Source organism: Apis dorsata, unplaced genomic scaffold (genome assembly GCF_000469605.1).
Source record: "Apis dorsata unplaced genomic scaffold, Apis dorsata 1.3 scaffold_189, whole genome shotgun sequence".
NCBI lineage: Eukaryota > Metazoa > Arthropoda > Insecta > Hymenoptera > Apidae > Apis > Apis dorsata.
In genome coordinates, this window is record NW_006263474.1 from 535,165 (window position 1) to 547,787 (window position 12,623).

Sequence of the window (12,623 nt, forward strand, 5' to 3'; positions counted from 1 at the left end):
TCACTTTGACACAAAACACGAACACTCTTTTTTTACACTCATTCTACACGAGAACCGTTCTACGACCGGAAATGCGACGCGTGATACAATAAAGCGGGACACGTAAACACTATTTCAAACCGGTAAAATCGAAAACGTCGAGAGCGTTTTTGATGCCACGAAGTCGCGTGCGCCATGGCGGTGCAGAACAGCTGTTCATAGGAGGGAGGGTCGTTATTAGGGTTGGAAAGGGTTTAGAAAGTATGTACGGCCATCTAACGACGAATATAGGAAACATTTGGCTTTAAAACATTAGAACCGGAAATCTATTCGAAGGCAAAGTTGAAATCTAGGATATTATATTATTAATTATTAATTAATTTTATTTTTCATTGATTATTTTTAAATTGGAACAAAATTAATTTCTTTTTTTATTTACTTTACAAAAATGTTGTATTTTAAATAAGTATTTAAAATTTAAAAAAGTAAATATTCATTTAAATTTTAATAAATAGATTTAAAAGTAAAAATTTATATTCTTATTGAATGGTTATCACGGGAAAAATTATAAAATATAGATCTTAAAATTCCTCTTAATTATTAATTAATTAGCTATTTGTATATCTAATATTTGGTTATACTATTGAAACAAAAATGTCATTTTCTTTTAAGAATAGTTACACTTTCCTAATATTCTAAACATGACAAGTTATTCAACAATGAAGGTTAATGTGTCTGTCAAATATATCCTTGCATGTTATCACGTGCAATCAATACAGTTTATTATACGAAGAATAACATTCTAAATGCGTACTGATAGACGTATTGACGCATATTAGAATTAGTTGCAAATTGGTTTTATTTTCAATAATTAAACTTGATTATTTAAAAAAAAGAAATAATTTAGATATTTGTAAATATAACACAATGTAATTTAACAATTTTAATAAAAAAAAAAGAAAGGAAAAATTATCTAACTAGCTATATTTATAAAAAATAAAAAAATTTACATAAATTTTTTAAATTTACTATTTTTGCAAATATGACAGAAGATACATTATTATATTGTTTTTAAAAAATTAATTATAAAATTAATAGATTAATTTAAAAATATATTGTATGTTTGTATTTGATACGTCTTCAGATACCTCTTCCGCGATTTGTTTTTTTATGCAGCACAATGCACCATACTGCATTCCATTCTGTTGTTTGTGCGATATTGTTACACATTACAATTAGATCTACTACGCGTCAATTTAATTTCAATCATTTTTATTATTCATAAGTTTCTTTTTTATTACTTCCTTTTAATTAATAAAACATTCATATTATATATGTATTTATAAACATATTCATAAATTATAATAATATTTAAATTATTATAATTATTGTTAATTATAATAATTTAAAGTTTTAGAAAAATAATAAAAAAATAAATAAAAAATCATTTTTCCTTATTCTTTTTAAATTTTCTTTCATTGGCTTAATATTAACTATGCTTAAAATTATATTTGTAAATATTAAAAAATGTTGGGCGACGATTGACATTAATACGTCACTGTATTTATACATTCTCATTCACTATGTCGTATTTACTACGCATACATCTCGTATACGTGCAGAAACATAGTCATACACATTTACATGCACATGAATGCGCGACCTTGTGTGCGCAACAGGCGTCAGGAACCAACTAGAGTCTATAAAGATTGTACGATGAAGTGTACAAGTGGTGTGTGTCTTCAGAACGACTGGCCAGTTTTTGCGACAGTGACGTACTTTTACTTTTACAAACCTTATCCTGTTCCAAATTTTTCTAAAACAATTAATGCTTGTAAATAATATTTATAAAATTAATCAAAAATAATTCCAAATCTGAAACATAAATAAGTATTAAACTTTGTTTTGATGTAAAAATACTTTATGACAAATACTTGTAACCAATTAATAAATTCATTTTTTTCTATTATATCAATTATGTTAAACATTGTATAATAAATATAATATTTTTTTATTATAAATATTATTATAATAAAATTTATAATAAAAATTAATCTAATTTGAATTATAATGTTAAACACAATATATAATTTTAAAAAAGTAAGGGAATTAATAATAATATGTTATATTGTAAATTACATTGTAAATAATGATATATTCTATTCAATAATGAAAATTATAAATCCGTTCTACCAATTTTTATATTTAATATATTATATTATCAATTTAAAATTTCTTTTTCATTCATAATTTAAATCAATTTTCCATCAAAATCGATATTTTATGAAATCAAATCTCTCATCGCATTATCGGTGCCCCTTAAACAACGCCTTCACTATACCCGTCCCTGCAGAGCCCGTTTGCCCCCTTATAAAGCGAACCCACGCGAGAGCGCGGGCCGCATACCACGGTAGCGCGTCGTTCGAAGTTTAAAGTTGACAATTCTACGTATAAAAATCTTTCGATTCTAAATAAACGCATGTCCATCTACGTTCCAACGAAAAATTTCTACGATATTCGATTACATCGTTCCATCTTAAAGCGCGATGCGCAGTAAACTCGAGGAGATCGAGCCGCATGGCGACATCGTGTATAACCAGTGAAAGACACGCAATATTTATCCCGCTATATGTTTATGTTTATTCACCTTTGTGGTTATGGAAACAGTGATCAGAGTTTATATAGTGGATATATGCCGTAGACTCGATTACTAGTGAATATTCCCCACTCAGTGCTTCAACAAAGATCAAAAATCGACCAGTCGACCATTTTTTTCTCGATCCACGCCGCATACCCGGTTAAAATCATTGCGGTTATGGTAGGTACGCTGTTTCCAAGCGAGTTTTTCTTGGGAACGAACAGGTGACAACGCCCGGTAACTTGATCAATTTTTCTTGGCTGGAGAAAGTTTGATCATTAGATAGACCTATTTGTGCGAATTTTTTCTTTATCCGAGAAGATTATACCACCGTCGATGGAAACAGCTGATACAATCACCTGCCGTTATCATCAAATTTGTTCGCTCATAAAGAATAATCAAGATCGTTAAGAAAACAGAGCATGAACGTTGTGTTCGAGAGGCAGTCTTGATCGCAGAGTCTCTTTGAAATTTACCGTTACTCATTGACGTTGATCATAGCTCGACCGTTTCCGTTGTTCTTATCACTCTATAGCCGCGAAAGAGCGTTGCACTGAAGCGCGGTAAACACCGGCGCGAGTTCGATTATTAACGCGAATTTCGTGTCAGTCGCGAGACGAGTGGAAAAATCTGTGCTGGCTATATTTATCGTTTAAACACGGTGGATAACGAGCAGGAAATATTTTGGACGGGATTTTCATGCGGATCAGATATACTATTTAATCTGAAAATATATCTTTTAATAGGCAAACTGGGTAACTATAGCTTGCACATATTAATAGTACACCTAGAAATAGTGTACGAGGTTATACAAAATTTAGACGAAACGTTTTTTATGTTTACAGCGAATACCAGTCGAGAATCACTGTCGATGAATTTATCACTGCTCAAGATCGATAAGTAGATAAGAATTGATCGGGAATATCCACGAATTAAAAACAATCATGGCATTAGCGAGGATCAAGAGTTTCATAGATACTGGTTTCAAGACTGTGTCCACTCCGTTGGATCGCACGGTGAATCTGGAGCCGGAAGTAGGCATTAAAATCGTTCATTCGATCAACGAGAAAGCTCTGCACGTGACGGTACTTGGTGCTCGTCACTTGCCGCAGAATTTCGGCTTTACTCGTGTCAACAGCTACGTAGTCAAGGTAGTCATGGGTTAGATACTAATAATCTCTCTGAATTGTTATCTAACATTACGTAACTCGAAGGAATCATCGCGCCCACTTCGTCTTTATTGACTCACGAACCTTACAAGACAATACCACTTTATGGGAATCTGAGTTTTCTTATCTCTTTACGATGCATTTAAAATATATTAATTACAATGGTCAAATGGAAGTTGAGATTATTTTTATGCATTATTTTTATTTTTATATATTTGGTATTTCTTACATTTGAATTTGTCGATTAATTCGAAAGGAATTTCAAAGTGAATGGATTGTGCGTGATTCCTAAATTATTTGTGAATCAATATTATATTGATAAATTTTGTACGAATAATTTTCACGAATTATATCATTTTTTATTATTGGATTAATTACTGCTCGCTTCATTATTCTTTATATCTAACAGAAAAACTCGTGCAGGAAGGAAAGTAAATCGTTTCTATTCCAGGTGAAGTTAATACCAGGAAAGGAAAAGTTCGAGACAACGTCGAAAAACGAGTCGTGGCCGCAATGGAACGAGGAATTTACGTTTCACTTGCGAAAAGAAACAAAACAGAAATTTGGTAAAACGAAAGTGATCGAAGAGGAGATAAGCGGTTCCAGATTTATCGTCGCGACTTTATACGCGATTCTCGAGGATAAACCATTAATAGCGACTGAGAAGAAGGAATCCGAGAAAGAGAAAACGTCGCCCACTAAAGAATCCCCTAAGAAGAGCAACAAGAAAAAAGATGGTCAAGGTGCTTCCACGGAGAATCAGGAGCCAACGAAGAACAAATTACTCAGTCAATTTTTCGGCAAGGGAACCGATAAATCCGTGGAAACCGCAACTCCAGAAAGAAAATTGTTTGATAAGAGGCGAACTGTAGGCGCCACAACGATTTCCTTGGATCCGAAGAACTTCACTTCGAAGCCACCCAAAGCTAAACATCCAAGCGACGTATCGACAGGAGATATGTGGAGACCATTGCGACCGATTGCTAGTGGTATTTCTGGAGCTGAAGAAAGAGTAAATCATCAGAAATTTTAAAATATCATAAAATTTTTATTTATTATTAGATATTATAAATGTTAGTATGTAATCCGGTTATAGTTTTAATAAGTTTTAATTATCTTCATTGTTGTTACAGAAGGAAAATAAGAAAGGCCAAGTCGAGTTGTCACTGTGCCAAGAAAAGGCCGATAAGAAAGAGGAGGGTAGCGAAAAACTGATACTGTCCCTGCATCGTCTGAGATGCTCGTTACAAACGATGCACGAGCATGAAGCCTTGAAAGGACAGATGTATATTAAGATGTCCGTGGTAGATGACGGTAGAGTGACTCATTTTTGGAAAAGCGATCGTTTTGCGCCATGTGTGTCGATGAAATTTTCGCCGGAAATGGCTAGAGTGATTGCGGATAATCCGTATCAGGGAGCATTGAAGGATGTTAGCTTCGTTGTTAAATTCGTCTCGAAGAATAAATTAGGTGAACCATCTTGGTGGAATTTTATTGCAAAAATTTTTATGAATTATTTATTTACTAATCTTGAACCTTATCATTTTAGGAAAGAAAACAACTGTTGGTCATTTTGTGATCGGACCAGATGTAGGAGGAACTTACGGCGAACAATGGAAACAGGCTTTAGCGAAATCAGGACAACAAATAACGAAATGGCAGTCATTCGAGTGAGAATGAGAGAAAATAGATCAATAAACTTATCGAGCATTCTTGGCTCGACTTTTACTCATAGTTTTCCTTCGACCATAAACCTACTTTCAACCTGTGCGAATATTATGAATATTTGAGCACATGGTCGATAGTGCCGTTCCAAAGAATACTTAGGCAAACATCTGTGGATACAAAAGGTATATATTATAAGCTATTTCTCTTGCGAAATTTATTTTGCTTAGTTTTCCATTATTTTTTATCTATTTCTTCTCCTTGTGACATTTTCTAATGGAAGACAAGTTGTACAAGAATTATGCATCTGTTTTATTGTATGATACGCATTTATGTATACATAATGTATTGATTCTTTTATACCGTCCTCGATTCCAAGGCAGAGAAATCGCAAAAATTTCTGCCAAGAATCAAAATAATAGAACCGTCCAATAAATTAGTATCTGCCAGTTTTGAATAGATAAAACTAGAATCCTTAGGCTGAAATAAAATTCCAGGTTATTAGAGAGTCCGAGTTAGAAGTTATCTCTGAAAGAAGAAAGTAAATTTTTGTGCCAGATCGCGACCAAGTAATTTTTAGCTGTTAAGTAAGTTACGATATAATGCAGATGTAACAAAGCGCTTTTGTTCTATTTACTACTAAATTGATCTTCAATTTTACATTAAGATAGATCATTAAATCAATGGAAAGTATTTTTTTCGTCATGTATAAAATAAAGTATTTTATATTATAATAATACTCGATGTTACTTTTAATGATAATAACAATATGTATTTGCTCATCTTTTCAATTATAATTTTCTTTGATCATATTATATCGTAAATAATTAAAAATATTAAAGTAACGTTTATTAAGAACTATTTATATTATTGTAATTAATTGTACATGTATTTTGTAACAAAAATTAATTATATAATTCAACAAATATTGTTAGAATCAATATACAATCACACCAAAAAATCTGTATGTACAATATAATGTTTTTGTATAACAGAAATATATTTTAATACACCTGTTATATAAAGGATGATTTTTATTTTTTTTACGCATAATATTTTCCATGTATCTTTATTTAATTCTTTTTATCATACACATGTACAAAATGTATAAGGAATGATGCATTATGCGGGCAATGATTTTATTTTTGTGACATTTAATAATTAACCATGTTTTCAGAAAATGAATACAAAAATACAAAAGCACAATTGTTTTATGCTAATACTAAATGGTTTAATAATGGACGGAATTTACAGTCTTATTTATATTGCTATATATGCTAAATGTTAATATAAATTCAATATATTTGATTAATATAATATTTATTTTTTTGTACTAAAAAAATCTAAAATGTAAATATAATACAAACGTATATTTTTATATTAAAATGTATATTATATTAATAAAAATATATTTCTATAAAATATTACAATATTCTGAGAAAAGATAAAAAGATATCTAAAAATTGCCTTAGAGTATTTTGTTCATTATTATCTCTCTCGTAAGGCACAAAATGCTTATAAAATGCTACTTGATTATATGAAATGATTTTTCAATTTTTTCTAATGTCAATTTCAATAGTTTGAAGTGATATATATTATTTCCCTGAAGATCATATTATCGAAAAGAATGTCATTAGTAAGTACAAATGAATGTTTATATTATAAAAAAAATATGTTCAAATATATATCCTCTAATTAGATCTAAAATGTAATCTTTGGTCAAAAACGTTAAGTATAAACAAGTGCATATCTTAATGAAATTGCTAACACTATAATAGAAACAAATATGCTTCCATGATTATATGAGGCTGTATTACAACCATCTTTACTGTTACATGTACAATATTCCATAAATATATTATATGTTCCTGTTCTCATAAGGCAAAATCTTTCATCGCCACCAATTCCTGGTTCCCCCATGTAAGCACAACTACGAAAATATCTCCACACACCATTGACTGAGAATAAAAATATAATTTAACTTATAAAAATTATTTCAAAGTTTACCTTATTACATAAAATTATTAACACACCTTTTTGACGAATTTTACGACACATAGTAGGTCTCACACCTGGCAAATGTTCTAAATCAGGTTCTTGTTTGCAATCAGTTATAGGCACAGTAGTATTATCAAATGGATCTGCACATTTTGGATCTGAATCAGATCTGCATACCCAGCATTTGATAGATAATCCTATAAAAATATATAAAAATAATTAAATTACTATTTGTTTACAATGATAAATTTATTTCATATAATAAAATATTTCTATATTTTTATATTTCTATATTTTTCTATATTTTTATTTATTTTATATATATATATACTAAATAATTATGTTATTATAATTGGTTATAATAAGATATTATAAACAATATTTGAATATTTTATATAGTTGTTATTCTTGTAGTGTAATAAATTAAATTATTTTCAATATTTAAATTTCACGACAATTTTGAGGTTAAGATCATAAAACTAAATGATCGACTTTAAATAATAATATTTACCTTCTTGAATGCAACAAAAAAAGAATAATATTGCTAATAAAATAGAAAAATTTGTTTCCTTGACCATTCTTTCAGGAATTGGAGATCACTTAATAAGAACTTTCACACTCGCAACAAACCGTAACGTTTAATTACTCCAACTACCCACGCCTACGAGTGACCACGCCACTAAACTCACTGTTGTCGCGTCACAGTAATTTTGCTATTTCATATGAAATAAAAGAGTTTAATAACTTAATTTTAAATAAAAAATAAAAAATTTACTAAATTTTAAATTCATAAATTGTATAAATTTTATTAAAAATTAAAATAATACGTAAAATAAATTTAGCACAATTATATTATAATAAACGCATAAAAATTTTGACTGATCAAAATATTTAACATATATTACACATGAAATATAATAAATATTATATTAATGAAAAATAAAATAAATTAATGTTAGAATATCATATTTTATACGCTACTGAGTATTTCGTACGAATTCGTCTTCTTTCGGATCACATGACTAAGTCTCGAATCGAGACCGCGCCCGATATGTGAGACATTCAATGAATACAGTCTTAATTTAATAATTGCAAGTCCAGGCATGAAAGAATGCATCGTTAAACAACGATTAATATATCAATTAATTGAAATGCACATTATGTACTTGAACAATAATACGATCTTTTGATTTGATTTGACAAATGTTATTGATCTATTATAGATACAATACTATGAAAAGATAGAAAAATATTTATATCAATTTTCAACTTTTAATTGACAAATTTTCGAAAATTTGTTAAATCTTCGAAAAAAAATTTTCAAGAAGTTAAAAATTTTTAGATTTTTAATATATCTGAAATTTTTTAAATTTTTGTTAAATAAATATACATTTTTTCATTATCATAATTTTAAAAAATACTACTAATCTTGGACAATTAAATTATATCGATTTTTATCTCATCTGTAAAATAAAAGTATACGAAATTTTGTGATCCGCAACAGAATCAATTCTCTTTTGCGGGTGGTCCACCAACAGAACAAGACACAGCTTGGGAAAACATTTGAATGCTATAAATAAATATAAATAAATTGATTTGCCGGCATTAGCATAAGTAGCCGAGAGAGCCTCGACTCTCCTGTCTGCGGTTTGTGTCTCTTCGTTGTCTACCTCTTTCCTTCTCTCTCGCTCTTATTAACTGAGACGTTGATTTATACACCGATGTCCCTTAGGTTCCTGCGACATTCACCGTCTCTTTAACTTTAAAAGGATACGGGTCTTCGCGATTGCTCGCGTGGGAATTAATTCTGAAACCATTCGATTCTTCCACCGAGCACGATGCTGTTTCAATTAAACGATAAGAACCAGTAAAATATTCAAGTTAACGCGTATGGTATAATTTTGTGACCATCAATCCTTATAGGTCGATGTTTCATCACGGGTGTTGATGTTTCCGAAAAAAATAAAATAAGAAAATGCTCGTGTTCTTTATCAAGGCCAGTCCAAAGAAGAAAAACGATCTTTATTTCTGCTATAAAATCAGCCGACAAGACTCTCTCCTCGAGATTGGCTTTTTTACCTAAAAATCAGGTAATTTCGTGTAATCTTCGCAAAGGTTTGGGCGTGGCCAAACCGCAAAGATACTCTGCTAGGAAACCGGTGCGATGTGTGTCATTAAACCGAATCTTCCAAACGACCCTGGCCTATCTTTCTCATCCCGCTGCTGAAAGAATGGATCTTCGAATTACGTGGTTGCGTTAAAAGTCATCTTCTTGATTGATATTTCGCAAAATTGATATTTCCAAACAACATCCTCCCATTACCTGACGAGAAGAAACGTTCATTAGTTTATTAAGCGTTCAATGATATGAAAGAATATTATTAATCGAGTGATACACATACATTCCAATATTTTTCTATATTTTTATCTAAAAATTACAATCGTCAATGAATCATTCTAGTTATTTTTAACCGCAACATCATTATGCTTCCATATTCGTCTCGTATTATCGTCATTTCATAAGAGATACGTAACGATCGACCTATATCCTTCGATTATGTCTACAGTTCTATAAAGAAACATTTAAATACATTCTACAGTCGTAACCTTTCGATCTTTCCTCTCAAGTAATTCTAAAACATTAACCTAAATTGGTAACGACATTTATTCGACGTTGAGAAAAACAAAAAAAAGTCACTTTCATCATCATCGTTTATGGATGATGACGACGAACGTTGTCCTTATTAGAGACAAACGTAACCCTTTTCCAATGTCCATCTTCGGCGACTCGTGTATCCATATCGTGTCCCCTGAACGTGGTCTTCTTCGTCCACGAAGGATTCACCAAGAATATCCCCTATCAGAGATCTACCCCACCACTGTCTGCTCCCGCAGAATCACCCTCCACTTCCGCTTCGCTTGGTAGCCACTCCTCTCAACCTCTGTTGATACTTCCTCGCGCGTGTATCTCGTCAGTCGGCTTGGAGCCACGTGCGTGTGCTCGAGAAGCTCCAGCATGCTAGTGTCTTTTCGCTCGTTCACGATCGAGTTTTCATTTCATGTTCGTTAACAATATATCGACGAAAGAGTTTCACAAAGAGAATCAATTAGCAAAAGCATTCGTGTGTGTGATAAGAGTGATTTTGAAAAAAAAAGGAATCGATTTTTGAAGAAGTGGATGGAAGAGTATGTCAATTCTTTCGAGTTTTCAAGTCAAAGAATTAGCTACTCTTGTGATTAAGGAGAATTTGAAAGAATTACAGAGTGCGATTAAAAATATTAAAAAATTTTAAGTACACACAACGAATAGCCAACAACTTATTCGTTGGATCGGAAAGAACCACGCCGTCTCGACAGTGCGTCTAAAACGACCAGGAAACCCAAACTTGAAGATAGATGGTGGAGGGAAGGAGAACTAAAAATATCGGCCGTTGGCACGCCGTTGGTTTGCTGTATTTCAACTTGAACAATTTTACCAGCTGGAGAACGAGTCGTTGGGTCGCTTGTAATCCTGCTGAGAGGTTCCAGACGTTGATCGAAGTCGAAGCGGTGTGATCCGCTTCCTCTGAGCGATCTGTCCACAAGGACATTTATCTCTAACCGTTAAGGACATTATCGTTCGTTATCGTTTAATAATCTTACCTCGAAGAAGAAGCTTTTTTTTCCCAAAAGCTTAAAGATAATGGACGATGTCGGTGCAGAAGATCGATAATCAATATCCCGTTCCGATGAAGCATTCGATCGATTGAATCCGATGTATCTTGGCAACATGGACATGTCGGATAAGGTAAGTGTATATTCCTCCTCGTGTTGTATCGCGGAATTCTATCAGATTTGCTTTTGTTACGCGTCGAGTAATTCGATAAGAGTAATCGAACGTTGAACGGTTTCGTGACCAGAACACCTTTTTCGATTCTTCGATGAAATAGGAGAAACATATGCCGTGAATGGTATCCACTTTCGCGTTACATAAAGAATCGTAATGTGTACACCGCTATTTTGCATCGGGGCCCGTAATATCCTGGTGTCTTTTCGCCCGAGGAACGTGCCTCGCCACCTGTATCCCACACGTACGCTCTTTCTCGCGAGATCCTCCTACTGTAATCCTACACACTCGGCTATTTCCGGTCGAGACCATCGATTCAATGACTCGTCAAGTTCTTTCCACCGTTAAAGCTCACAAATCAACTTATTTGCTGATTATTAATTTCCATTCGTATTCTCTTAAGGCATAAATAGATTATTTAGAATGAACGACTGAATTGAGACTTTTGTTTTCGATATTGCACGATATATCTAATTTTTAAAATGATTATGAAAAGAATCATATATATATAGTAAGTATACGTTTTTATTGAGTAAATAATAATTTACTACGAGCCAATAGTTCATTGGTACAATTAACAGGGAACTGGAAACTGATTGCGCGACTGAACATTTTTCTCCATTTTAATTGTAGCCCTTAAGTTCCACGGTATCTCAACGATTCGAACAACTTCTTCTTTTAACAAAATATCAAATTCCATCGCAAAATCCATACTAATTTTCCTCCTGTAAGAGAAACGTAAGAAACGTTAGCCAGAAGCTTCGAGCCTTCCATCAACTCGTTACAGGGTATTACGCGAAATTAACAAAGCAAAAGCGAGTTAGCTGGCGGCCTCAAGCATCCGGAAAAACGCTAATAACACGCTTCTTTTCCTTGATCGATGGTTTCAGGATCGGCAACAGAAACGAGAGCAGAAATCTCGGAAGCTTTGAGTGGTCGCTTTTGATCGATGGGATCGATCCAATAGCATCTACGAGAGAGAGAGAGAGAGAGAGAGACAGAAGAAGAGTTTAACCCCTCCTCGTGTTCTTCTACTCATGGTGTTTTATGGCGAGCTCGTTTGAGATTCTTCGCGTGGAGTCGCGGACGTATTTATAGAGCCGCGCGCGGACTCGCGAGTTCACGCACGTAGAATCGCGCGCGCACCTTCTCCTCCAGGAGGAGGAAAAAAGAGGAAAGAAGAGGTGGTGAAGGCGCGGGAAGGAAAAGGAGGGCGGTGGAGAAGGAGGGAGGGAGGATAGGGAGTGCGTGAAACAGAGAGGGAACGAGAGGACGAAAGCGTCGACGGAGGGACGAGAAAGGGGCACGTTGCGATCATGAAGCGATGCATCCGCGACAGGAGCACCGG

At 32.9% G+C, this 12,623-nt stretch overlaps 2 protein-coding genes and 1 long non-coding RNA gene across 4 annotated transcripts; 2 read left to right on the forward strand and 1 right to left on the reverse strand.

The window, feature by feature from the left end:
* The first annotated feature begins 2,349 nt into the window (after positions 1 to 2,349).
* LOC102680981 lies at positions 2,350 to 6,477 on the forward strand. Of its 2 annotated transcripts, XR_421597.2 has the most exons (6): positions 2,350 to 2,797; positions 3,463 to 3,768; positions 4,238 to 4,798; positions 4,920 to 5,256; positions 5,336 to 5,636; positions 5,949 to 6,477. XR_421597.2 is itself a non-coding variant. In XM_006614550.2 (5 exons), exons 2-5 carry the CDS (start codon positions 3,562 to 3,564, stop codon positions 5,458 to 5,460), a joined length of 1,230 nt encoding a protein of 409 aa, XP_006614613.1. In that variant the 5' UTR covers positions 2,365 to 2,801; positions 3,463 to 3,561; the 3' UTR covers positions 5,461 to 5,514. The 2 variants fall into 2 exon arrangements, 1 of the variants encoding a protein (XP_006614613.1); XM_006614550.2 differs by lacking the exon at positions 5,949 to 6,477 and having other exon boundaries at positions 2,365 to 2,801; positions 5,336 to 5,514.
* On the reverse strand, positions 5,668 to 8,140 carry LOC102680847. Its single transcript, XM_006614548.2, has 3 exons — positions 7,961 to 8,140; positions 7,485 to 7,646; positions 5,668 to 7,409 (listed from the first exon to the last, which is right to left on the reverse strand). Exons 1-3 carry the CDS (start codon positions 8,025 to 8,027, stop codon positions 7,180 to 7,182), a joined length of 459 nt encoding a protein of 152 aa, XP_006614611.1. The 5' UTR covers positions 8,028 to 8,140; the 3' UTR covers positions 5,668 to 7,179.
* A 1,965-nt stretch (positions 8,141 to 10,105) lies between these two features.
* On the forward strand, positions 10,106 to 12,438 carry LOC116185468. The gene is made up of 2 exons (XR_004150319.1): positions 10,106 to 11,236; positions 12,166 to 12,438. It is a non-coding gene; the product is annotated as an uncharacterized LOC116185468 (long non-coding RNA).
* Positions 12,439 to 12,623: the final 185 nt, after the last annotated feature.

Bases quoted from the DNA above. Each gene is read 5' to 3' on its own strand.
- LOC102680981 (XM_006614550.2), top strand. From the start codon at position 3,562: ATGGCATTAGCGAGGATCAAGAGTTTCATAGATACTGGTTTCAAGACT. The intron at 3,769-4,237 runs GTAGTCATGGGT...TTTCTATTCCAG, and splicing joins TCAACAGCTACGTAGTCAAG to GTGAAGTTAATACCAGGAAA. The intron at 4,799-4,919 runs GTAAATCATCAG...TTGTTGTTACAG, and splicing joins TTTCTGGAGCTGAAGAAAGA to AAGGAAAATAAGAAAGGCCA.
- LOC102680847 (XM_006614548.2), bottom strand. From the start codon at position 8,027: ATGGTCAAGGAAACAAATTTTTCTATTTTATTAGCAATATTATTCTTT. The intron at 7,647-7,960 runs GTAAATATTATT...ATATTTTTATAG, and splicing joins TTTTTGTTGCATTCAAGAAG to GATTATCTATCAAATGCTGG. The intron at 7,410-7,484 runs GTGTGTTAATAA...TTTTATTCTCAG, and splicing joins TCGTAAAATTCGTCAAAAAG to TCAATGGTGTGTGGAGATAT.